General features: G+C 51.4%; 1 protein-coding gene and 1 pseudogene across 9 annotated transcripts in view; one reads left to right on the top strand and one right to left on the bottom strand.

Annotated features, from left to right (window-relative positions):
• LOC133255471 (large ribosomal subunit protein uL6-like) overlaps positions 1–6,487 on the bottom strand; it is a 35,327-nt pseudogene extending 28,840 nt beyond the window's left edge.
• Positions 1–26,854, top strand: part of FOXN3 (forkhead box N3) — a 437,687-nt gene that overhangs the window by 388,457 nt on the left and 22,376 nt on the right. For 8 of the 9 annotated variants that reach the window (XM_061429661.1, XM_061429665.1, XM_061429663.1 and 5 more), the window contains one exon: positions 17,722–17,787. The exons of the other annotated variant lie outside the window; for it this stretch is intronic. In XM_061429661.1, the coding sequence (XP_061285645.1) occupies positions 17,722–17,787 (66 nt within the window). The remainder of the gene's footprint in view (positions 1–17,721; positions 17,788–26,854) is intronic. 9 annotated transcript variants of the gene reach the window in all.

Genomic DNA, 26,854 nt, shown 5'->3' with positions numbered 1-26,854 from the left:
TACTCTGAAACGTGCAGTCTGATCACCCCCACAGGACGGGGCTGACCTCCGGCCCGTGTTTTTAACCCTTTCAGTCTCTCGGTGCTGAGGCTGCCCCATATGCCAGGGCCAAAAAATAGCTACACGAAATGTGGGGTCCAGATTCACAGTCTGATTGAAACAGCAAATGATGGCATTCAGTTTGTCGTTTGTTTGTGTAAATTGATGCAGCAAATAGCACTTAGGGATAAATATGGTGGACATCGATTTGCTAAGCAGTAAACCAAAGCTCTAGGGAGCCGAGCTTTTATGTGAATAGGATGTTTGAATGGCAACAGTAGACTAGGTGTGGAGGCAAACCACAGTCCTGGAGCCCTGACGTCCTGGCGCGGAATTTGCAAAAGTCCTTGTGAAACACAGAAGTAGTTTCTAGGCTGAGTAACAGCATGGAGCGTTCCAATAAATAATGTAAACTTGAAGAATTTACCACTGAACCATTTCCCCTTTTTCATCACAGTGGTGGGATGAACTCCATCAATGCACTTGCGATAGTATATCATGCGGTGATTTATACTGAGATGCCCAATTAAATACTTTGTTGTGATGTATTTAGACCCATTCCTTCGACTTCTTTTACTGAACCCAGAGGAAACAGTCGTAAAGTAGTATTTCTTCATAGTGACACACCCATGAAAGCAGTAAGGCAATCATTCTTCTATTTAAACTCGAGTTTTGGACACCTCTGAACAGCAGTTAAGTTTTTCTTTTCTGAATAGAGGAAGCGTTTACAAATATATAGGGAACCATCGCTGATTCCCAAGGCTCTTCTATTCAAGAGAAGTATCTTGGTGAAAAAGTACACGTCTCAGGCCTCCAAGCGGGGCTCGTCTCTGGCTGTGAATGTTGTGACTTGACATTGTCTCATCCTTTTGAAGCCACTTGTATCAGACTCCAGAATTTTTGGTCCCCTTTTTCAGCCAGCAAGAGATTCTCTCTCTTTCCAATTTTTCAAGCATTGAGTGAGCATTTCAGATACTGTTGGAAAGAAGTTGGCTATTTGTCAGGGTTATTGAGTGGGTGCAGGTGAAGAGTGGAGACTCAGACGCTCCTGAGGAAAGGAATATGGGAAAGGACGGCCACCTGACTGTGCTGGAAGAGGGAGTCGGAACTGACGTGCGTGCTCGTGGAGGTGCTGAACTGACGTGCGCGCTCACGGAGGTGCTGAACTGACGTGCGCGCTCACAGAGGTGCTGAACTGACGTGCGCGCTCACGGAGGTGCTGAACTGACGTGCGCGCTCACAGAGGTGCTGAACTGACGTGCGCGCTCACAGAGGTGCTGAACTGACGTGCGCGCTCACGGAGGTGCTGAACTGACGTGCGCGCTCACGGAGGTGCTGAACTGACGTGCGCGCTCACGGAGGTGCTGGCCACCCCCAGGCCCTGAGATGTTTCTGTGAGCCCCTCAGCCCGTGGTCTTCTGCCATCTCGTTTGCTTCCCACTCTGTCTGGACCTGCCGTGGGCTTTTCATCTGCAGGGGACTTTACAGGGTCTCTTAGAGCTCAAAAATTCTATTACTCTCTGCTTAGAGCTGAGAGTAGTCTTGACTTTATGAAAAACCAGGTAGGTTTTATTTCTCGGCGAAATGATCTGTGCTCTGCGATGATTCGGGCTACCTAAGCCAGAAATATTGCTAGGCGGGGCCGATTATCAGGCATAACAAAATAACAGCAGATAAGGATTTCTGGAGTGAAGCGGAGTCTCTGCAACAACCCCACACAACACTAAAGTGGGAAAGCGACCCAGAATTGATCTTTTCAACTCTGTTATTACGTGGATAATTAGCCAGTAGACACACGTAATTACTGGCATATTAATTTGCATGGTTGCTTTGCCTTTTTCCCGTGGTCAAAAAGACAGCGTAACGCTCTGGCTCATCTGTGGCCCGTCTGTGTCTATTTAAAGAAATAAAACGTGTCTCGGTGGAAAACGGTAGTTAGCAAATCCCAAACAGATCAACGTTCCGTGGGGGGATAAGGCAGGTCTCCCAACCCTAGAAACTGCGCGGGGGTCTGACCGCCTGTCTCCGGGCCCCCTGCCCCCGCCTTCTCTGTTCTTCCCAGCATGTGGACAGCTCTGCCGCAGGAGGTCAATTTGGATACTGTGGTCACATTTTTTTAAAAAGAGAGCCGTAATTATGACCTCTAATTGTGTAGTTATGCCTGCTGAGTTAAAGATAATAGCACCTCCTGCCTGGAAGTATAAGTTAATTGTCTACAGGGGTCAGGAGAGCGCTGACCCCTCTTTCGAGCCCCCAGCCTCCACCAGGCCTGCACCATGAGACACGCTGAATTGGCCTGCTGTGCTTTATCCTGCTGGTTAAGTGTTGGGTTTAGCCGCTGGTAAACGCTTCCTCTAGCGGAAGGGCAAATCTAACTCGTGTTCAAGAGGGAAATCAAACTTCCCTGAGTCTAGACCTTAGCCCGTCTTCCACGATGGCCTTCTCAGAACCCACCGTCACCCAGAGCTCCGTGTTGTGGGCCCTGTTTCTATTCATAAAGAGCATACATATTCCGCACCCGGCACGCTTGGGCTGGTGTACATTTGCCACCATTTTTTCCCAGCTTTTTATTAGAGAGCATTTCAATAGAATAATAATAAATCCCTATTACCTTTCCCCGGTGATCATCAGATCCTGGCCAAGTGGCTCCATCCAACTCTCCCATTTTTCACCGCCTTCCAGCCCCAAGTCATGGGAGTTCTGAAGCAAATCCCTGGGTATCGTGACTTCTGTGGATATCTCAACAAGGTAGAAAGTTTTAAAGCACAACCACAATATCAATCATACACCTTAAAACGTTTAATAATAATTTCTTTGATCTTAAAAGTTCTCAGCACGAGGAGAAAGTTGTTAACTGTGTAAGATGGTGGATTTAACTACATTTATTGTGCTAAATTTATCTTTGTCATTTTACAATGCTGTGTGTCAGTTATCTCAGTGAAACCCAGGGAAAAGAAAATTCCCTAGTAATTCAGCAGTTTTACTTTTCCCCGATTGCTTACAGGGTTGCTATAAGTGCAGGGTGGCTGCACCGTGCTGCACGCAGGCTCTTCCCCAACTAGGGATCAAACCTGTGCCCTTTTGCAGTGGAAACGTGGAGTGTTAACCACTGAGCCACCAGGGAAGTCCATTTTTAACCATTTATTTTTCAAATCCAGAAGCAAAGTTCATATCTTGTCAATGGCTACACTCCTTAAGTCTCCTTCAATCTGTAGATTCGCTTCCATGATTATCTCTTTTTCTTGCTGCAGCCCGTGTAGTTGAGGTCGAGGCATCTGTCTCCCAGAGTCTGGATTCTGCTGATTTCATCTCGTGTTGTCTTTTGACTTGTTCCCAGTCCCCTGAATTTTCTGTGAATTGGGGGTTCCATTGAGAGCTGGGTTTCTCAACCTTGGCCCTGGATGTTTGGGGTCGGATAATTCTTTGCTGTGAGGGGGTGTCCTGTGCATCGTACGATGTTTAGCAACATACCTGGGCACTACACACTAGGTGTCAGAGCACGCACGCACCCACACACACGTACATACACGCACACACCCACACGCATGTGCACACGCACATATACACACACACACACGCACGCACACATCAGTTACAACAATCGAAATGCCTCCCGTTGCCAAGAGTCCCCAGGGGCCACCGTCACTCCACGGTTGAGGACCACTGCTCTGAAGGCTTGAAGAGTTTGGGCTGAACGCAGGTTTTTAGTGAGGTGGCTTCTAAGTGGTATATGATCCCTTTGTCAGGTGTATGGTGCGCCTGATTGATTTCTTTCTTGTGATATTAGCAGCTATTGATTGCCACTGCTTATGTGGTAACAAATAAAGAGAATAAAGGAATTCAGCAGGGGCTTGTAAAATCTTGCCAATGCACACTCTCATCTCCCCTTTTTCACATGTGATCTTGATTATCTCTCTACAGAGAAACATCTCGCCGTCAGCCCCTTAGTTAATGCAGACATACTCCGTCCAGGAAATGGAGAGAGAGCGCTTGATTCTTTATCAGTTCTCAAAGAATGAGTCAGAACCCCCATGAGTTTCAGTTTTTTAAAACTGTTATTATGAATGATTGGGTTTAAGCGTGTTTGATGTGTTTCAATTGAATGCAGTTATCACCTCCGAGGGAGCTCAGACTGTCCCACCCTTGGCCAACAGGAGGGCCTTTAGCCAGGCCTTTGTGAGTCCTGACACGAAGCCAGTGGACGTCGGTCGTGTTTTCTGACATGACAAGTTCCTCTGGGCTCCTTGTGTGTATTTCCTGTGCCAGACCAGGAGTCCGCCATCTCTCCAGGAAAGCCTGGTTTCATTTCCTGGGAAGTGGGAGTGGTGACAGTCTGTCTCGGCCAGCAGTTTTAGCCATGTAGTTCTTCTATTTGTTATGGCTCTCAGGCTTTCTCCCAAGTTCTCAGCACCTCGATAATCATAGCTTCTTCAGATGTGTTTACAAACTGCTCAGAAGCCCCTCTGAGACTGATACTGTCTCTTCCGCCTTTGAAATCGGTGTTACAGGCAAGATCACAGTCTATGGAAGTGTCCAGCCCAAGGAGGCCTTTGTCGTTGACTCACGCGCGAGGTGTTAGAGTGAACAGAGCCTAGAGGCGGATCCCTTACTTAGGAACGAGTGTGACACCCTTCAGAGCCCATCTGATCCCTTACTTAGGAACGAGTGTGACACCCTTCAGAGTCCGTCTCTTGAGGACCAGGGACGCGTGACTGCGAGCTGGTGATCGGGTCCTAACCTAGGAGAGTCATGGTCTTTGTGGTTGGCAGCCCTGCCTGGCAGCTCGACACACACGACCAGGTTCTCCCTGCTTCCTCTGCGGCTTCTCAGACACCTGCGTACTGGCTTGCTGTCAGGAGCTGTGGGCCTGGGTGCATCTTCCACTCTTGAAGCAAGCATCCTTTCCAAGAATTCCGTGGCAAAAGGAATTCCTTCTTTTTCCCTAAATGCAAGTAAGTGTAAGAAGTGAGACATTGTGCCAGGAAGTGAATGCTCACGAACTTTGGGAAGACCCCCTTTGCCTGTCTTTGCTAAGACGCTGCGTCTGTACCAGAAACGAGCAGAAGACCGCTGACACGTGGCAGGAGATGGTAAGGAGAGCCCTAGGCGTCTGGGGGGAGGGGCCGCTTCCCCTCCCAGGGGAGGCAGGTGGCGTTGCAGAGGCGTCCTCGAGTGGCAGAGCCGTGCCTGCCGCTCCGCGTGCCGCCTGCTCCGCAAGTTCAGACGCAGCCGGGCGGCCTCTGGCAGGAGACGCGGGTCAGTGATCTCAGGAGCACTGCTTAGCGGGGGGCCCTGGGACCTGGTTCCCGCTTTCCATGTTTGCCCGCCGTTCCATCAGTCGACACGCGCAGCACCGCAGGCCACTTGCGTCAGAACTTTCAGGGACCACTGTGCGTTTTGTTTGTTTTTGACGTTTTGTTTTGTTGACGTAATCAGCCAGATTCAGGAAATATTGTATGGAATGTGTTGGCTATGAAGAACTTTTTTAAATAAAAAGAAAAAAAAAACCCTTTTTTAAACAGCTTATATGTCCTAGAGAGAACCAGTCTTCAGACTTCCCTTGTTGGCTATGAAGAACTTTTTTAAATAAAAAGAAAAAAAAAAACCCTTTCTTAAACAGCTTATATGTCCTAGAGAGAACCAGTCTTCAGACTTCCCTGGTCATCCACTGGTTAGGACGCAGTGCGTTCACTGCCAGGGTTCAGTTCTTGGTCGGGGAGCTAGGATCCCGCAAGTCACATGGTGTGGCTGGAACAAAAAAGAAACAGTAAGACATAAAGAGTCAGAGAGGGAGGGAAGAAACGGTTAGGCTTCCCAGCCTTTTCTCTCCATCACGAGTCAAGCCAAAGCCCAGATTTCTAGAATGCGTGTTCTGTCCTCACCCCTTTCTTCCGTGCCCCCCGCCCCCATCACACACGTACACACTCTCTGGAGCTGTCACCATCTGCGGGGACGGGAGGCTGGTGGCCGTAGGGTCCCCTTGTGCCTGCCTGGCCTTCCAGGCAGGGCTGAGTGTCTGTCAGCAGGCACCTTGGTGGCCGGAGCGCACAGAAGCGGGGCTCGGGGGACAGCTGCCACGCTGACCCGGGGCCCAGGTGGGGCTCCTGCTCCCGGGTGAAGAGGGGCCGACAGCCTTGCTGGAAGCATCCCGAAAGGGGAGAGAAAGCCCCGGGTGCTGCGTAGCGGCCGTGGCCCCAGCCGACGCTTCCTGCTCTCCTTGCCAGCGTCCGTGTTTGGTTTTGCTCGTTTCACACTCGCTCCAGCTTTTCTCCCTTTTGAAAGATGGGAAGTGCCCTCTGCGGATAGAGAAGGACCCCAGTTGCCGTCGGGGGGGGCGCCCACCCCTTGCTGTCCAGGAGGCCGGCAGGGTGGTCTCCGGATGGACCCCACCCACGCCGCCCTCAGCTTCCATCCACCTTACCTTCAGGGTCTGCCTGGGTCTGTTCATGAGATGGTCTGGAGATCATCACCTCTTGGTTTTTCCAAAAACAAATTACGCCCCAGACACAACGCTGAAAACCTTGCTCTGGCTTAGCAAGAACAAACACAGGGGATCTGCAGAAGGAAGTCAGCTCCGGCCTGGACTCCCCTCCTTTACAAGCCTGCTTCCCTGCTCCGCTCTGCCCTCAGCACTTGGCCGCCTTCGTTCCACGGTGTACCGGCTTCGTGTTTTTATGGACCGGGTCTTTGACTCTTGTATGCTATGTGGTTGGAAAGTAAGGAGCTCAATTCTTTTTTTTTTTTTTCAAGCACATCCAAAATAAGAGAGATCCTTCCACGTAGCCTCAAGACAGAATACTTGTTCCAGGGATGCAGACGTTCCCCAAAATTGTTCTGGAAAACTTCTGGGGGTATTTTTTTGTTTTTTTCTGGTTTTGGGGGTTTTTTGGTTTTGTTTTGTTTTTTCTGTTTTGTTTTGTTCTGTTTTTTTGTCTTTACAACCAGTTTCCCATCTGCCCACCAGAAGGTCAGCTCACTGCTTCGTAGTTTCACTGATCATTCCTACCCTGCCCACCCACAGGCCTTAAGGTACAGGGATCTTCCACCCTTAGGGTTGGTCGTCTTCTCAGCTGGTCGGTATCTCCTTTAGGACTTCTGTCCCAGTAGCATAGCGTTAAGTGTAAATCTTCTTGGGTGGAAAACTTAATCCTTTTTATTTCTGTGATACTTGTATTTGCGGTCTTAATCTTGAATCTACATTTCCACGTATTTCCGTATTTAATTGTGTCTAAATTGAATTACTCCTTAACACCCTCATGAGATTTTCTGTTCTCAACAGTGGATGGATGGGGCCAGTGTCTCTTTGTTTGCAATTGAGAAAGCATGAGGCAGCGAAAATGGAATTCTGGTCTCCTCATTGTATCCACCTTCTTTGCAAGCCTTAGAAAGTGTAGGACATCTCAGGAGCCAGCTTCGAGACAGCCGTTCGCTAAAGTTCACCTGCAGGATGAAGGAAACAAGTGCTTTGTTGGTGCTTTGTTTTGCTGTTTCAATCAGTATATTTCGTAGTGTAAGTTGTTTCTGAATAAACATGTTTCAGAGAACTACACACACACACACACACACACAGATACCAAGCAGCAGATGTGCTTTTATCTTTTTTCCCCCTAATGCATTTGGGGGTGAGGATTAGACCAGGAAGCATGAAAGGCTGAGCATTAAAACCGCGGCCCAGACAGAGCTCAGTGGCCAGTAATCCTGTTGCGAGAATCCGCAGCCTGGATTCTCTGTGGAATCGCGGAGGCGATGGGTCGGCGGCAGTCAGCACCGTTTCTGATGAAGAGGGCGTCCCAGTCCCTCAGGAGCGACGTCGGGGCTCTGGTGCGGCGTGTGCAGCCTGAACGGGAACGAGGGCCTCCGAGACTCCAGCGGAAAGTGCGCTTCTCCCTGCTTTGGTCCCTCTTCGTGTCTAAGACTCGGTCTCCGATGGAGAAAGAGCTGGGCTTTCCCAGGACCCACTGACCCGTGGAGGCACAGTGGTGTCAGCCCGCTGTCGCAGTCGTGTGTGTGAGTGTAGGGAAGAGAGCCTGTTCGTTTCCTTCCGCTGATTATTAAGGTACCCCAAGCAGATGATTCCCTGGCGGCCCAGTGGTTCAGACGCCACACTTCCACTGCAGAGGTGCACAGGCTTGTCCCCGGTCGGGAATTCAGATCCCCCATGTGGGCGGCACAGCCGAATAATAAATAAACAACGACAACAAAAATCACTCTTTAAAAATGTACCCCAAGCAGATTGTAAGTAACTAGGTTTTGTTGCTGTTGTTTAATCGCCAAGTCCTGTTCAACTGTTTTGCGACCCCATGGACTGCATGCACCACACCAGGCCTCCCTGTCCTTCACCATACCCTGGTTTACTCAGATTCATGCCCATTGAGTCGCTGATGCCATCCAACCATCTCATCCTCTGCCACCCTCTTCTCCTTTTGCCCTCAGTCTTTCCCAGCATCAGGGTCATTTCCAATGAGTTGTCTCTTTGCATCAGGAGGTCAAAGTATTGGAGCTTCAGCTTCAGTCCTTCCAATGAATATTCAGGTTTTAGTAGTATATGTTTGTGACTCTTCATCTGAGAAAGGGTGACCATAGACCGCTAACATATTTGCTTTCTTGGAGCTGAAAGCAGGCAGAAGTCCTTCCTTCTCTGGCCTACTCCTGGTCAGGATAGGCCTCTCCCCAGCATGTGCTCCGTCAGTCAGTCGTGTCCGACTCCGCGATCCCGTGGACTGTAGCCTCCCAGGCTCCTCTGTCCATGGGATTCTCCAGGCAAGGATACTGGGGGGGGCGGGTTGCCATTTCCTTCTCCAGGGGATCTTCCAGACTCAGAGATTGAACCCTGGTCTCCTGCATCGCAGGCAGACTCTTTACCAGCTGAGCTAGAGGGAAGTCCATTCATAAGAGATGTGTTGTTTAGTCACTCAGTCGTGTCACACTCTCTGCAACCCCATGGACTGAAGCCTGCCAGGCTCCTCAGTCCATGGGGTTCCCCAGACAAGAATCCTGGAGCGGGTTGACACACCCTCCTCCAGGGGGTCTCCCCACCCAGGGATCCAACCCAGGTCTCCTGCATTGGCAGGGGCGTTCTTTACCTCTCATGTTCATTTGGAAACCCGTTGCACTGAAGCAAGGGAGCTCGTTGACACGCCCTTGAACTCAGGTCCCTGGGGTGCAGACACAGAGGGTCGGGGTGGGGGCTGCACGTGTCCCTCTGAGCCCCTCGCCCCCCGCACTCACCCAGCCGCCCATCACTACTGACTACAGCCTTGTTTCCAGCCTCATGGGGGATCCCTCTCTGGGGATGGTGTAGCCCATGGGCTGTAACAGACAAATTATTTTGTTTTTCATTTACTTCCCTCACCCCACCCACATCCCCTGACTGCAGACAGGTTCTTGGAATACTTGTCTCGAAGTAAACGAAGGGAGATGCTGAGCATCGCTCCCAGGTGTAGAGTGTGACCCTTGCCCACTGTGCAGCTAACCTGAGGGTAGAGCTCAGTGTCTAGAATGGCAGCTGCCCCTCGTCCTCGTCCATGCTTGAGGGCAGCTCTCTGCTGAGGTGGCTGATTCCAGCATGGGAAACGCTTTCTTCAGTTCAGCTGAATGACCATCTAAGGCCCGAGAACACAAGGATGGTGGTTTGTTGCATGGGATGGCGTGCGCGATGCAGTAGATAGAAAGCACGGGCTGAGGTTTAGTTCTGACCTGTCCTCTCGGGTGGCCGTCATCACCTACCAGGCCTGGGGAAATCGACGGCTCCCTGGCCCCTTCTGAAGTTCTGGTGAGTCGGCGTAATTTATACAGACGTGTGCCCGGTGTTCAGAGTTTGTCGTTCTTCCAGTTCTCAGGGAGGAAGACAGTTGAGAGCCAGGCAGGCGGTCGCTCTGTGCCTTGGGGCACTGATGCCAGCATTCTGTGTGGCACTAAGTCTCACGCACCTGCCAGTGTCACTCTGAGATGGGCTCTTTGCTTCTGGAAAAGTGGCTTTGCAGGTCCACCCAGTTGAACACAGAGCTAGTTGGAGACGCCGTGCAAATGGAAGTCTTCAGCTGTTGGTGGAGACGAGCATTGCGGTGCCTGGTGGGGGCCAGGCTCCCAGGAGAACTGCCCGGGATGGGGAGGGGTTGGTGCAGGAGCTGCCAGGAATCCTGTGGCCGTTGCTAGAGGAGGAAGTGGCTTCTGGTGGGGCCTGGGCAGGAGCTGACCTTCCAGTCGGTGGGGAGAAGTGATAGCTGGAGAGGGGAGAAAACCACGCCAGGTAGGTGCCCTGGAGCCCCCTAACCACCTAGATGGATGCCCGGAGGGTTAGCCTCTCAGACGTGTGAGGGTGAGTGTCACCCAGGAATGCTAACAGCCGTGCCCCAGGTATGCATCCAGGCCCACGGTGCCCCCGGCGTCCCAGCGGGCCTTGCGCCCCCACCTCGGGGACCCCCAGCCTGAGCCTGTCTCCAGCTTTTGGACTTGGTGCGCCCTTCCTCCGAGACGTCGGTGTGGCCACGTCGTCCGGTGCCAGGGCTCTCGTGGGAGCCCCCGTTCCCATTCCTGCCCCTGGAAGCCATCCCCACTCAGAGCTGGCTTCCCGGTTTCCGCCGGGTGGTGGGCTTTTGCTCTTGAGGAAGGCAAGACCAAACAGGAGGTCTCCAAAGTGAGGAAGTCCGGAGTCTGGAAGGCTTCGGCCTGTGCCCCTCCCCACCCCCCCAGCATCAGCAGCCCCTCCCGCAAACCGCCGATGCCCCCCTGCTCACGGCCAGCAGGCCCAGCGGCCCCAGGGCGGCACGGGTCAGAGCCTGCTCGCTAGCTGCCCCCGCAGGCCCTGCAGCAGATGCCCCTTGGTTAGGTTCTCTGTGGAGCACGTTTCTGGCAGCCATGAGCTGGAAAGTGGAAGTCGGGGAGCGTCGTGGGCGGATCCAGGCGCTCGGTGCAATGTGGTTTAAAACCAGTCAGCGTATCGCAGGTCTGCAGACCCCCAGCAGCCTTGGAAAAGGAGCCCGCTCAGATCCAGCAAAACCGATGTCACTTGTTCATCAGCTGCAGCCTCCAGAGTCCACGCCGAGCCTCCGCAAGCCTCGCCTCGCGCTCTCCATCACGGTCTCAGAGAAGAAGCCTCCCCGGGACCTCCCTGGTGGTCCAGTGGCTGAGTCTGTGCTTCCGGTGCGGAAGGCGTGGGTTCAGTCCCCAGTCAGGGAGCTAAAGTCCCACAAAACCGACAAAAGATAAAAAAATGTTTATTTAATTAAAACGATGAGCTGGGGGCCCTCCCTGGCGGTCCAGTGGTTGACGCTCTGCATCTGCACTGCCGCGGGCAGGGCTCGCATCTCTAATGGGGCGGCTAAGATCCCACAGGCTGTGTGCTGCAGTCTCCTCCCAGTACCCAGAAGAAGCCATTTCCACAGTTTGGTAATATAAACCACAGTCTTTTTTTTTTTTTTTAATCCAAGCAGCTGAACAGTTGGTTCTGGAAACTTCATTACCTCCTATTTCACTGTAGGGTAATATAATCGTGTCTATACCTTCAGGAGAAAGAGAGTTCGAAAACATCTTTAAAATGTGTGACCATTTTTCAGTCTCATAGCGCAGAGAGGAGGCAATGTGATAAGACAGCTGTATTAAAGATGAAAATTGAAATGGGCCGCTGGGAACCGGGCCAGCAGAGAAGTAACATTTGTTACTGAAGCCTGAGAAGCGAGGTTTTTTTTTTTTAATGTGGGATTAGAGATCGGCTTGGTTTTGAAGATGGGCATTAAGCTTCCATGATGGCATACTCGGTGTCTCACTGAGCCAACCTAGTGGTAAATGATATGGCCTCCAGTCTTAGGATGCTGAGCTCAGTACCCCCGTGGTCCCCTCCAAGAACAGAGGGTGCCGTTCTCTTCTCCTGTCCTGCTGCCTCAGCCTCATTCCCCAGACACATCAGAAGGTTGGCTTCTGCCAAGTGGATCTTCATTCCTAAAAAGAGTTCCTGGCCAAAAAAAACATCTTCCTCTTTACTTATGCTGGTAAGCCAGGTTGAGCGGGGTGGGGGCGGCAGAGACTTCTGTGCTAAGTCGCTTCCATCGTATCTGACTCTATGACCCCAGGGACTGTAACCCACCAGGCTCCTGTGTCCGTGGGATTCTCCCGGCAGGAATACCGGGGAGGTATTCCTGGGTTGCCATGCCCTCCTCTAGGGGGTTCCCACCCAGGGGTCCAACCCTTGACTCCTCTGTCTCCTGCATTGACAGTCAGGCTCTGGGAAGCCTCCCCAAAGTGTGCTCGTGAGAACGAGCGTGTTACCGGGGGGGCTGCTGCGGCGAGCCCCTCAGAGAGGCTGGGAAGCAAAGGCTGTGATGGGCCGGGGAGGGAGAGACGGGAGCCTCGCTGCTCCACAGGACGGGGTGGAGGGACTGTGCCCAGGCCTCCGAATCCATGGGGAGAAGCCATGTGTGGGCCAGGTTTCTGGCTACAAGGGCTTTGTGTCTGCCTGCCCAGAGTCTTCAGTCCGAAGGAGAGGCCATGTCACCGCTAGCCCTGTGGGCTGTTTTTCTGCCTGAAAAAGTCATCGCATAAAAACTTCAGCTGATGGACATTAATATGAAAGTGTGCGAAGATCTGTCATTAACTGAAAAATAAGGGGGAAGAGTTCTTTCCAGAAAAGTATTTTCCATAGGAACCAATTTTTTAAAAATAGGTATGTGTGCATGAGTGTCTGTGCGCTGGTATTTCAGTAAATGCCTATGTTTGTATAGACAGTTTCTGGACAGGTGGGCGAGAAGCTGTAACTCTGGAACTGGGTCTGCAGGGAAGGAGGGCATTTACTCCTCACGTCATATCCACTGAGTGTTTTGTTTTTGTTTTTTTCCACAATGGGCGTGCATTGCTTTCTTGATTTTTTTTTTTAAGGCAAAAAAACTTAAACATTTTAATAATACTGGGCTTCCCTGGTGGCTCAGCTGGTAAAGAATCCCCTCGCAATGCTGGAGACCTGAGTTCGATCCCTGGGTTGGGTTCCATCTCCAGGTTGTCCCCTAGAGAAAGGACAGGCTACCCACTCCAGTGTTCTGGCCTGGAGAATTCCATGGACTGTATAGTCCATGGGGTCGCGAGGAGTCGGACAAGACTGAGCGACTGTCACTTTGGCATCTCTGTAGAGAGGAGAAATGGGAGGTGGTCTTCTCTGAAGGCTGGAACACACACAAGAGGTCAGGCTGTGATAAGCATAAAGGCGTGTCGTGTGTATAGCAGAGGGTCCGAGAGACTTTCTTTCGGACAAGCCTGGCTGCCTAACGCTCTCAGGCTGCCTGGGGTTCTCCCAGCACACGTGGAGCCAGAGAGGGCCCTTCTTGTACTGACCCGTATGGTTCTGGAGGTCTGTGCTTCATCAGCCTGCCAGATAAAGAAAGACGTCTGATTGATCCCTTCCATTTTCATTTATTTGGATCTGAGTATTGAACCCAGATAAAGTTTATACTTGATATACTAACATGAGATTTTAAAAAGATGCCCCTCAGGAGACAGTTCTGTGCAACTTTGGGGGTAGACAAAGATTTTTTAGTTGGGATACAAAAATCATTGAGAAAAATTTATCAAAGAAAGTGATAAATTGGACTTTACAAAAATTTCAAACTTTTACTTATTAAAAAACACTATTAAGAAACTGAGTAGACAGGCCATGGATTGAGAAAAATGTATCTCACAAAGGACTTCCATCTAGAATGCTGAAAGAAAGCTTAAAACTCTATAGTAAGAAATTTAGCCACCCAGTTAGAAAACAGGCACAAACGTGAACAGGCTTTCCGCAAAAGAAGATATGCCCATGGCTGTTAACACTTGAGAAGCTGTCAGCATCATTTGTCAGTAGGGAAATGCAAGTTAAAACCACCAGGATATACCATCACATTTCTAGAATGGCTCAAGTTTTATTGACAGTTTCAAGTGTTGACACAAATGTGGAGCCACTGGAACTCATACATGGTGCAGCCTCTTTGGAAAAGAGAATCATGTTCCTGCAAAGTTGAGCATACACTTATCAGCAGTTACCCAAGGGGATGAAAGCGTATCTTCTCAAAAGACTGGTTCAGAAATTCACAGTAGCTTTTTTTTTGGAAGATCCCAAACTGGAATCAACCCAGATGTCCATCTACAGGTGGGTGGATAAACACACCTTAGTGTATCTATACAGTGGGGAACTAGGGGGGAAGAACAGCGATAGGAATGAACCACTGACCCTGCTCCACAGATGGATAACAGAAAGCAAATCTGTAGTTGCCCAGAGCAGCGGGGCAAAGGAGACTTTGGAGTGAAGGAAATGTGTATCTTAGCTGTACTGTTTACCTTGATTATGATGGTGGTAGCACTCGATGTGAGAGTTGAACCATAAAGAAGACTGAGCGCCGAAGAATTGATGCTTTTGAATGGTGGTGTTGGAGAAGACTCGTGAGAGTCCCTTGGACTGCAAGGAGATCCAACCAGTCCATCCTAAAGGAGATCAGTCCTGGGTGTTCATTGGAGGGACTGATGCTGAGGCTGAAACTCCAGTACTTTGACCACCTGATGCGAAGAGCCGACTCATTGGAAAAGACCCTGACGCTGGGAAAGATTGAAGGCAGGAGGAGAAGGGGACGACAGAGGATGAGATGGTTGGGTGGCATCACTAACTCAATGGACATGAGTTTGAGCAAACTCTGGGAGATGGTGAAGGACAGGGAAGCCTGTAGTGCTGCAGTCCATGGGGTCACAAAGAGTCGGACCTGACCTAGCAACTGAACAAGAAGCAGTGGTATGAAACCTGTCATGCTCGTCAAACTGTCCCCCCAGGATGAGTCTCGCTGTATGCCCTGGGGCAGGGCTGGCGCCGTCGTGCCAGGGAGCACACACCTGCACGAACACGCTTCTTCACCGTTTTCTCACACCGTCTGCGGTTCCCATGTTTGCTGATTCGCCTGCCAAGAGGTCGTGATGGAGGCGCTCCAGGTCTGCTCTCCATTCCACTCTGCTGCGTCTTCAGGCTTAGGCTCCCAGGGACTCCGACCCGTGCAGGGGCTCAGGAGCTGATGATGAATGAAACAGTGAGAAGGCTGAGTGTTACACTTACCCCCAAGTGCCTGGACCAGCAGGATTGCCGAGATAGCAACGGACTTTCATCTCTGGGGGCCTTGGGCGTGGCGAGTCTGGGCAGAAGACAGGATTGGAGGGCTTGTCGTAAAGCGTCTTATTTTTACGTAGCTTGTGTGTTTATTTGGCTAGATGGGGCGGATGCCGTATGGGTCTGAAGCTCCCCCGCCACCGTGCTGTCCTTGGGGCTGCCCCGCTGAGCCTGTGATGCGGACACTCTCTCCGGTTAAGGTTCTCTTTCTTCCCTTTGCATTTCTTTCATTACATCTTTCCATCTAGGGTCCCTTACACCTTCCTCCTGAGGTCAGATGTGTTTTTGAAGAGTATGGAACTACTTTCTTTCATTTTCTGAGAGAACGAGCAGGAAAAGCCTCAAGACTCCTTACCTGTGTTTCATCTTGTTCTGTCCCCATCGGACCTCCTGGTCACTCAGGAAAACTCCAGGTGGGAGTGGCCGGGGAAGGTGGGGACCCTCCGGGCAGGTGAGCCTTGGGTTGCCTGCAACACTTGCATTCTCGGTCACTTCAAAGAACTTTTGCTTGGTGAGGGGAAACATGCATATTTCCTCAGTCCTGAGAAAGGAAAGGCCTTTTACAAAAAGAGGAAGGCTCAGCCCCCGCCGTGACCTCCCAGGAGCTGCCTGCTGCCCGTGGCTTGTGGAATCCCAGCGGTACCTCGGCACTGTGAGCCCTTTGTCTTGGTGGGGAGTTGAGAGGGCAGGCGCTGCAGCAACCCTGGCAGCAATGAGTGTAGCTTTAAGTTTTTTGATTCATCGTTCAACTGATATATGCATTAATATTTTAAAATCAAGGAGAATCAATGACTGAGGAATTTTACCCCAGGAGTTGTCAAATAAATTAATTTACCTGTTTCTCATAAAATGTACTTATCAAAATAAACTTGCACTCCCTTACGGAGTGTAAGTAATGGGCCTCCTGCAGGTAAAATAGAAAAGGCTGCAGAGTCTAGTTCATCTACCTCTGTTTTGTTTCTTTCCTTTTTTTTTTTCCTTTTTTGAGACATTGTCTTTTGGAACCAGCATCATCCATATTATTAATCGCCTGTGGGGCTTTATATTGCATCACATTACTTCCCTAGAATTAAACTGCTCCTATAAAGTTATGAAAAATGTACTTTTTTAAAAAAAACGGTTAAGTCATTTTTTAGCATAAAAACCCCAAATAAAGTGCCATGGAGCCATCAGCAGTGAATTGAATTTTGGGGTGTATAATTTGTACGAGAACTGACACGTGAGGGGCCCCCGCCGTCGTCCGTCGCCGGTGGGGGGACACGGAGGTGGCGGTCCCCAGGGACAGGCTGTGGCCGTGGACTCCTGTATGTGCATGGGGCTTGGCGGCGCCTGTCGCGTGGCTCCCCGCCGAGCGGCTGAGCTTCACCCCGCGCAGCTGGGACGCCGCCGGGGCAGCTGCTCCTTTCAGCCCATTCAGCGACCGTTCCTGGGGGTTGTTTACCGTTGCCATGGCGACTTTCGTCTCCATAGCAGCAGCGCTGCTGTTTCTCAGAGGAAAATGAATTTAGTTATAAAAGGATAATATTTTTCTGTCTATATATAAGCAGCCATCTGTCAACCGGTGGATCAGAAAGGATTCAGAAACCTCTTCAGACGGATAGCAATGAAGTGATGAGTATTTTTTTTTTTTGGTCTCATATTAAAAGCAATAATAGATGTGGAAACAACTGTTGTATGTTCACCATCAGAACTGTGATTTTTTTCTCTTTATAGAGTTGAAGTGTGTGTGTGTGTGTGTGTGTGTGTTTAACGCCTTCACCTCCTCCACCACTGCTGTGACAGCCTCATAAAACGCGGTTTACGTTCTGCTGACGAAAGGAAAGAACCGAACGTCCCGTTAGTGTCCCCCTAGATGTGGGTGTGACTAGTGCTTTCTCTTCTGATGCCGTGAGCGTCCCCGCCTCGTTAGAGGTTCCCGAGGCTGGACTTCGTGTTGTCATCCCCGCTCTCCTGCCCCTCCGCCCCAGGGGGAAGGGCTGAGCGGGTGCGGAGATGAGCAGCTTCTCAGGAGCACGCGGCGCAAACGATAGAATGAGCGCCGTGCACAGGAACCCACGCTGCGTCCGGAAGCCTCGCCGACGTGCCCCTTAAGTCTCCTTCTAGAGCAGCGTTCTTCTTTGCGCGTCCAAACGGGAAGAAAGTCACCTTTGGGAATGCTCCTCTAGTCTCTGCGTTCTTTATGTGTTTCTTTGTTTTTGACGGTGCTGGGTGTTAGGTGCAGCCCGAGGGATCCCTCGTTGCCGTGTGTGGGTCCTTCATTGTGGCGAGAGGACTTCTTTCCATTGTAATAAATGGGCGAGAGGACTTCTTTCCGTTGTAACAAGTGGGCACTCAGGCTCACTTGCCCCACGGCATGTGGAATCTTAGTTCGCCAACCAGGAAATCGAACCTTCATTCTCCTGCATTGGAAGGTGGATCTTCAACCACTGGGCCAACCGTGGAAGACCCAAGTTCCTGAATTTTTGGTTTTTGTCTCTATTGCGTTCATAAACTGTAACTTGCAGGGGGAGGAACACACGCACACACCGGCCCCGTTGTAAATAATGTTGTTTATTGGTTGATTTTTCCAGATCCTGACATTGACGCTGCCACTGCCATGATGCTTTTGAATACTCCCCCTGAGATACACGCAGGTTGTGAGTAGATGCTTCTGTAGCCTACAGCACCGCAGCTTGTGAACTTAACCTTCTCCTGTACATACCAGGCCGTAGGAAGAACTAATGCCCAAGCAGACCGCCCCCCCAACTTAGAGAATCACTTTGAATTACCACAGTGCGTGATTCCATACACGTGCGTAGAGAATGCATAGGTGTGTTTCCAAGATGACAGAATGCTAAGATAATTTCAGGGCTTGAGACTCGGGGGCAGGGAAGGGGACCAGGAGTGAGTCCCAGAGAACAGACCCTTTCTCCTTCAGGAGCTGTTGCTGGGAGTCTGTCGTTTCTGCTAGAAGAGGCTGCAGGGGCCTAGTTCACAGTCGGGACTCAGCAGGACCCATTTGCATACATTCCTCTCCCCTGGGGGACCTCATGAATAACAGGCTCCCGTCCTCCTCCTATGCAGGAGCTTGGAACAGCCTCAAAAGGGCAACACCGGGGTGCCCCTGCCCCGTGTCATCCTGTGCACGAGGTCACACAGACGGAAGGCCTGGGCTGCTTTCGCCAAGCAGGGCTCCTGTCAGCCCTCCAGCAAGGCCAAGCCCAAGACATCTCTTTGCTTCCTCCCTCGAACTGCTCTTCCATGCACCATCCAATGTCTTCTCCCCACCTCTGGAGCTAGCGTGTTTTTAGAATGGTCTCCTCCCCCAGTGATGACCGATGACCCAAACGCAGATGTGTGTCCCCTGTCCTCCTGGTGGCCACGTCCCTCTCCCGGTGGAAGCCTGTTGCTTGGACAGCCAGCTTGGCCCCTGCGGCCTGTTCGGCTCGTTGGCAGGATAATGATGTCTCCGCCTTGCTGTGCGTGGACTCGTGGCGTGCCGCAGCCAACCCCCTCCCATACCCACCTGCCTCGTTCTGAGCACTGCCCAGCCTGCTGAGCAAAGGGACCCCCATTTCAGGAGCTTGTGGAGTCTCCCACAGGAGAACATCTGTTCCCAGACCCTCCCCAGCTGTCTGATGTCGAGTTCTAGCAGCAGCTTTAGGAAATTGGCTCCATCCTTCCACCCCTGTTCCTTGGTTTAAAAAACCCAAGAGACACAGCCAGGCGTTCTCAGGACGGTCACCTCTCTGCCAAAGGCTGCGGTTACTTGAAGGCTGAGGTTACTTGATCCTGAAGGGAAAGAATCCTCATTCTCTCTTTGCTGAGCTCAGCCTGCTGGCCATTGAAATAAAGGCTGCCCACACCTCCGAGATGGAATCACCACTGCTAAGCAGACGCAGAGCCAATGCAGTCCTGTAACTAGCAGTTAACCTATAGTGTGGGTTTTAAAGGATGTTTGAAGTTACACGGAAGTAAAAAAAAAAAAAGAACTCGGTTCTCAGATGACTCTTGCAGGAAGAGAGTAGTACGGTCTGAAACACTTTTCTGAAATCAAGTTGGATAATTCATCACAGGGCAAGTGTACTGACTTGATCAGAGCTGCATAAGGTTTGGGTACCTTCCTTCGTACCAGTCACTGCCCACAGTGATCGTTGGTTTAAAGAAATTATTTTGATGAACAGGAATAAAGGAGTTAATCGAGGAAAGGCAAGGGGATTGGTCATTAACAGATCCTGGACAGTTTTATAAAGATCCATTATCTCTAGATTCCTCATCACAGATAAAAAAGGAAAAGGGTTGATCCTGACGAGTTAAGAAGTTAATTGTTTTTAGCGTTCTCATGGCTAAATGAACTGCTCCCCTTTCCCTTACTGTAACACATATTGTAACATTTTCTCAGGTGTCCGCAGTCTTACGCGTGTTGAAATGCTGAACTTGAGTTTTCACAGCTCCATGTTCACGTGAAGCTGTGGCGTCATGTAGGGCTTGCCCACCTAGCTCTGACTACTGTGAGAAGCCCAGCCACAGCCCTGGTGAGCCTGCCAGGAGCAGGCTCTAGCGTCCTGGTAGGAAGGGACTGGGCAGCCCATGGAAGTCGTGGAAGGAGACAGCAGAGAAGTCAGTTTAGTGACTGGGCAGAGGGTAGCGCATCAGCTTTATATTCACCTTCCTGTCTGACCCCAAGCCTCATCAGATCCCCTGGAAATCCAGCTAGGGCATAGCCAGTGGGTGAGAAGCCCCCAAGATTGGAGCAGGGCCGTCAAAAGGAGGTGAGCGTCCGTTCCTGCACTTGGGGGGCCCCCAGGCATCCCCCCCTCAGCCTCCTAAGAAGCGCAGTCAGTTTGTGTCCCGACACCAGGACTCTCTGCAGTTAGCTCTTCCATGCTTTGCTCTCCCTTTGCCTCCCAACCTGACATTTCTTGTTTGGGATGTGAGGCAGGACCTCACCTCCCGAAGGGAGACCATCCCGGACATACAGCACAGAAGCCACTGTGCCCGACCCTGCCGGCTTTGCCCAAAGCCTGGAAACGGTGGGAGGTGATCCCTTAGTCACTTTGCTCACCTGCTGCGAAGAGCTGACTCACTGGAAAAGACCCTGATGCTGAGAAAGACTGAGGGCGGGAGGAAAAGGGGACAACAGAGAATGAGATGATTGGACGGCATCACCAACTCAATGGACATGAGTTTGGGTAAACTCTGGGAGTCGGTGATGGACAGGGAGGGCTGGCGTGCTGCGGTTCATAGGGTCGCAGGGAGTCAGACATGACTGAGCGACTGAACTGAACTGAACTAAACTGATCCTTTAGCCAAAAGACTCAAAGGCAGCAGACACCGGGGCGCTGGTGGGGAGTGGGCAGCCTGCCTCGGGGTGTGTGTGCGCGTGTGTCCCCTAGGTTTGGGGTCTTGCCTTCCTGCTGCCTGCGCAGGCCCATGGCCTGTCTGTTACCGGAGCGTCATTCTCGCGGGCTGCTGTTGACAGCCTCCCAGGTTCAACGCCCCCGTGTGAGCGGGGCCCCACCCCGTCCGTCTGCCCCTGGCACTGTGCAGCAGGCAGAGGCCGGTCTGGGCGGTTTAAGGTCTCGCCTTTGTCCTCGCTTTTCTGAAGCCATCCCGGGCCCCAGGCCGCTGAGGTCCTGCCCTCTCATCCTTCCTACGGGCAGACTGGCCACAGGCTGGGAGCCGTCTCCAGAAGGTGGCAGAAGCCCCGTCAGGAGGAGGCCCCCTCCTGCCGTGGGAGTGTCCACTGCACCTGTGCCCCTTAGCTCCCTCCCCATGGGCCCTCAGCTCCTCCCTGCACACTGACACTTCGCTTCCGTGGGGTGGCTGTGCGCGCCGAGCTCATCAGAACCTCAGCCTGCAGCGTTGCCTCCCCCGCAGCACCAGAGGGAATGTTCTCTCTTTCTGGCTCGGTCCGGTCGCGGTGTGGGGAGCCTTCCACGAGGCGTGCCATCACGTCTCAGGGGCTCTGCGGGACATGGCTTCCAGGAAAATCCAGGCAGGACACCGCTGCCTCATTGCCTCCTGAGCTTTGGATTGTGCTTCTGGTCAAATCTATCCACATCCCTCTCCCCTGCCAAAAAAAAAAAAAATTAAGGCTCTGTAGATTAATTCTAGCTTCTCGATTCTAATTAAGGCTTCCTAGGTGGCTCCAGTGATAAAGAATCGGCCTGCAAAATGTTATCAGTATTATTTTACGGTATTAATGAAATATTTTACATCCTCTTTTTCATATTGAGTCTTTGAAATCCAGTGTGCTTAGAACGCAGCTCAATCTGAATTCCACGTCTCACCTGCTCTGGCGTGGCCACACTGGTCTTGTCAGATGGCGCAGTGGTAAAGAACCCGTCTGCCAGTGCAGGCGACGGAAGAGACTCATGCTTGGTCCCTGGGTCGGGAAATAGCAGCCCACTCCAGGATTCTTGCCTGGGAAATTCCGCTGACAGAGGAGCCTGGTGGGCTACAGTCCATTGGGTTGTGAAGAGTCAGCTCTGAGCCCGCGTACACACTGCGAATCACACAGACACACAGACAGACACACACACACACACACACACACACACGTCTACTTAACTACCTGCTCTGCAGTTCTCCTCTGACGAGCCCTGTGAGTCACCTTTGACCCCAGTAGAGGAACTGTTATTAAGTCAGAAGTCTAAGCACCATTACTCATCTTCAAATGAAGTGAAAGTTGCTCAGTCATGTCAGACTGTTTTTGACCCCACGGAGTATACAGTCCATGGAATTCTCCAGGCCAGAATACTGGAGTGAGTAGCCACTCCCTTCTCCAGGGGATCTTCCCAACCCAGGGATCAAACCCAGGTCTCCCACATTACAGATGGATTCTTTACCAGCTGAGCCACCAGGGAAGCCCAAGAACACTGGAGTGGGTAGCCTTTCCCTTCTCTAGTGGATCTTCCCCACCCATGAATCGAACCAAGGTCTCCTTCCTCCATTGCAGGCGGATTCTTTACCCACTGAGCTACCAGGGAAGCCCACTCATCTGCAAAGGCTGACATCATGCCTGGTTGGAATGTTCCCAGAGAGAAACTCTAGATTATGAACAAAACAACAGAATGGGGTCGGGGTGGGAGTGTTCGTGGTGCGGGGGGAGGCCCTCAGCACCCCCTCCCCCCAGAGCTGGAATGCGTGTAGCGGCACCAGGAAGTGGGCTCCCTCCTCTCAGCCCTCCCAGCATCTTTGCAAGGAAGCGGGCGGAAGGGCCAGTCCTAGGAAAGGGAAGGATTATCGAATCACCTGCTGCTCAGCTTATGGCCTCTGCTAGCTTAGCCCGGGCTGCTCTCCAACGCAGCAGTCGGAGCTCAGAGGTTAATTTTAGAAGCTGCGAAAATTAAGGAAACTGAATGTCGGGAGGGGTGCTGAGGCAGCCGGGGCGGGCGGAGCGCAGAGGAAAGTGTCTCTTGTGCCATCCACTTGTTTTATTTCGGTTCTGGAAGTGATCACATTTGGATTACAGTGAAAGGTACTGCTTGATTTGATCTGTGTGTGTGTGAGGGCCGCTTTCTTGATGGATAAAAGTTGAGGGTCATTGTATAAGACAAAGTGTTGATGTCCTTGGCACCTTGTCCCAGGATTTGAGAGTCTCAGACATAACGCCAGCCTTCCCTCCTGGAAGAGCCAATTTGAAAGAGCATCTTCTGTTGGAGGAGTTGGTCCACAATGCTGGGCTCCGGTGCACAGCACAGTGGCCCGGTTGCACATGCAAATGTATCTGTTCTTTTCAAGTTCTTCTCGCATGTAGGTTATTAGAGTATTGAGCAGACTTCCATGTGAAGAGCTAAATATTTAAATGATGTAGCAGAAAAGGATGCTGCTGGACAGGTGGGGTGTGATTTTTTTTTTTTTTTTTTAGTTGATTTAGTGAGAAGCCACAAATCTGAGTTTGAGGTTGATCTTAAATATCCAGTTTCTTATGACATCTCTTCTCTAGCTGGAGCCCAGGTTTAATTTCTGCAGGTTGGGTAGGCGCCCTGGGTTTACGTGTGTTGATACGCGTTGGGGGAAACACAGAGAAAATGAAGGGAAGGAGATGTGCTGAGAAGCGAAGGGCCAGGGGCACTGACCCTGTCTCCAGATCCAGACTCAAAAAGTCGACTTGGGAATGCCTTACTCAGCCATGTTAGACTGGCCGGGATTCATCTCTCAGAAGCCACATTCTAGACACCCGGGTGTGGAGACAGAAGGGAGACAAGAGACAAGGGTGGGAGCAGTTAAGAGTCACCGGCCGCCGGGGGCAGAGAGGGGCACGTCCGCCCCCGGTGAGGAGCTGCCCAAGGCAAGCACTGGGAAGCTGGGCTTGGGGGGGGCAGCATCCTGCAGCAGCTCCTGTGAGAGTGTGCACCAGGGTCCAAGGGAGAACCTCAGGTGCACGCCAGCGGGGTCGCCAGTTTCCAGAAACAGCTCAGGGAAGGCCTTTTCATGCTGCAGGGAAACCGTCCCTGAGCATCTCTGTGAAGTGAATACAGTGCATTAACCAGGAAGATGTCTTTGTGGGCGAGTACAGTTCGTGAAGTAAGAGTCACTCAGTTGTATCCGACTCTTTGCAACCCCATGGACTATACAGTCCATGGAATTCTCCAGGCCAGAATACTGGAGTGGGTAGCCTATCCCTTCTCCAAGAGATCTTCCCAACCCGGGAATCGAACCAGGGTCTCCTGCATTGCAGGCGAATTCTTTACCAGCTGAGCCACAAGAAAAGCCCAAGAATACTGGAGTGGGTAGCCTTTCCCTTCTCCTAACCCTAACCCTAACCCTAACCCTTCTCCAGCAGATCTTCCCGACCCAAGAATTGAACTGGAGTGTCCCGCATTGCAAGTGGATTCTTTACCGGCTGAGCCACCAGGGAAGCAGAGTTAGGGAGGGCTACAAAAAGCCTAATAGACTGAAAGAATTTCTGCATGTCCTGACCGCGTTAAATCCTGTGCCTTAGAGATGATGAGTGAGAGGGCGCTGGTGAGGGGAGGCGCAATGGCGGAGGATGAACACGGTGACCTTGGTGACGGTGAGCCACAGAGCCGGCCAGCCACTGGGCTAGCTGTGTGCTTTGTCTTGTTTTATCTTCAAAACGATGCTCTGAGGTGCTTTCATGCCTCCTTTGTAGGTGAGAAAACAGAGGTGCAGAAGGGTAAGGCACTCGCCCAAAGCCACAGGGCTTGTGGTGGGGCAAGACTTTGGACAGAGGCCGTGTGTGAGCACACAAGAGGCTTCTTCCCTGGAGCTTAATGAGACAGGGAGTGGAGCGAGCCGTGTCCAGTAGCTGCTTGGTGAGCGCTGACCTCCTCTCTGTCTCCTTCACACCGGGTGAGCCGCTGGTGATCGGAGGCTCCAGCCACTCGGGCAGAGGGCTCTGGGTACAGGCGGGGCTGCGTCTCCTCTGATGGCCAGATGACTGCAGGGCTGTGCCCGGCCAGGGAACGTGTGCCCGGGGCTCAGTCCTCCTGCTTCGTCTCCGGGGCTCCCTAGTCTTTGTCGCAGGACTTCAGGTACTCTGGGTGTTTTGCCACAGGAGTGACTGAAGTGATTTGCACACGGGGAACAGAAGTGCCGTGAGCGCATGGTGGCCAGGGGCTTCCGACCCCGTCCAGCTTTGTCTCATCTGTTCTCGCGGGCCGCTCCAGGGCGCCTCTGGGGGTGCTGAGCGCACGGGTGATACTGAGATTGACGACCCACATCTGTTTTCAGAACAGCCGTGCCTTTATTCAGGTAAACCTCTAAATACTCCGAGAGGTCAATACTGTGAGTCCTCTTCTTACTTAAGGAGCTCGTCAGGAGACACAGGCAGTGAAGGATGCCGACAGGACACAGAAGCGGCTCGTGTGGCACCAGAGTCTGGCTCTCAGCCGCCAGGCTAGAGACCACCTCCCTGCTCACAGCCCTTCCGTGGTTTTCCCAGTAGCCATAGTGAAAGTGAAAGGCTTAATTGCTCAGTCGTGTCTGACTCTTTGCAGCCCCATCCATGGACTGTAGCCCACTCGGCTCCTCTGTCCATGGGATTCTCCAGGCAAGAATACCAGAGGGGGTTGCCATTCTCTTCTCCAGGGAATCTTCCCAACCCAGGGATCAAACCCAGGTCTCCTGCATTGCAGGCGAATTCTCTACTATCTGAGCCACCAGGGATGAGGTGTAGATAGATGCATCTCATTCCTGCTAGGATGATATGCTTTGTCAAAATTAGTTTTTAGTTCTTACGCACATTATGCTTTTCATCACTTCCAGGCCTGGTGTGTGCCTTTGAATACTAACGTCAGCGGCACTTCCTACAGGAAGGCCTCCCAGATGGCCTTTGTTTGGGGTTAGCCGTCTCCGTCCTTCGCGCCTGTGGGCCCGCTGGCCCAGCACTTGCTACAGTATGTTTTCGTTGTCTCTTCAATTCTCTGTCTGTCCCACCTAGCTGGGGGGACCCTGTGTCCTCTTCATCTAATGTGTAGACAGGTACTTGGTAATTTAATCCATTAATTGGTACAACCTGTTATGAGACTATAATCCTTTTTTACTGATTGAATTATAACTGTGGTATAGATTTTAAATATTTAAGTTGTTTTGGGGGAGTACTGTTCTATCAGATCTGCTTGATGTTCTAGATGAGATCCCTAGTGACTGATACATTAAATACTGACCATTTTGAAGAGATACCGCACAGCAAAATGATTGAAAAACCGTTTCCCACAATCCCCAAAACACAGAGACAAACCAAAAATAACCTCCACCTGAAGCATCCGTCTTTGAACACCAGAGTCCTGGTTTATACGTATGTCTGTCCTCTGGAATTACTGGTATTTCTCCTCCTGTATTTTCTTCCAGAAGTTTTGTAACTTTAGTCCTTACATTTAGCTCTATGATGCATTCCTAATTAGTTTTCCTATTTGGTATGAGGTTAGGACCAAGGTTCATTATTGTTCAAGTGGATCTCATTGTTCTAACCTTCTTTCCCCCGTTGTCTGCGTATTTGTCAAAAATCAGTTGACCGCATACACGTGAGTCTCTTGGATTCTTTTTTGTTCCGTGGATCTGTAGGTCTGCACTTACGCATATACCACGCTGTCTTGTAGATTTATACAAAGTTGTTCGATAATTTGGGTAGATTTAAATTCCGGGCACTCTGCTAGAGTTCCAGTCAGTTCAGTCGCTCAGTCGTGTCCGCTCTTTGCGACCCAATGAATCGCAGCACGCCAGGCCTCCCTGTCCATCACCAGCTCCCGGAGTTCACTGAGACTCACGTCCATCGAGTCAGCGATGCCATCCAGACATCTCATCCTCTGTTGTCCCCTTCTCCTCCTGCCCCCAATCCCTCCCAGCATCAGAGTCTTTTCCAATGAGTCAGCTCTTCGCATGAGGTGGCCAAAGTAGAACTCATCAACTAAGCACACCATGATAATTATTTGCAATATCACATCATAACAGGTTTCATGCTTTTAAGGTATTTGGTGAGTCCCCTACCTCAGACGACCTAATACCTGAAATCAGGCTGACTGTTAAGTGACGGGTAGAAGTTCCTGGTCTAGTTCAGCCTACCTGCACGATTAAGTGTGGGAGCAGACGGGGGCTTCTCGAGCCCCAGCTGTGCTAGTGATGACTTCAGGCGCCAGTTTCCATTCGTCTCCTGTCCCACCTTTTGTACAGCCTAGTAACGGGGACCTTACACAAACCTGGATGAGATGTGGCAGAGGATACTAGCAGGAGCTGCCCAGGGAGTCAGTCTATAAC

Source organism: Bos javanicus, chromosome 10 (genome assembly GCF_032452875.1).
Source record: "Bos javanicus breed banteng chromosome 10, ARS-OSU_banteng_1.0, whole genome shotgun sequence".
NCBI classification, from domain to species: Eukaryota; Metazoa; Chordata; class Mammalia; order Artiodactyla; family Bovidae; genus Bos; species Bos javanicus.
Note: the sequence above shows the minus strand (reverse complement) of the source record. Positions and strands in the feature narration are given on the sequence as shown.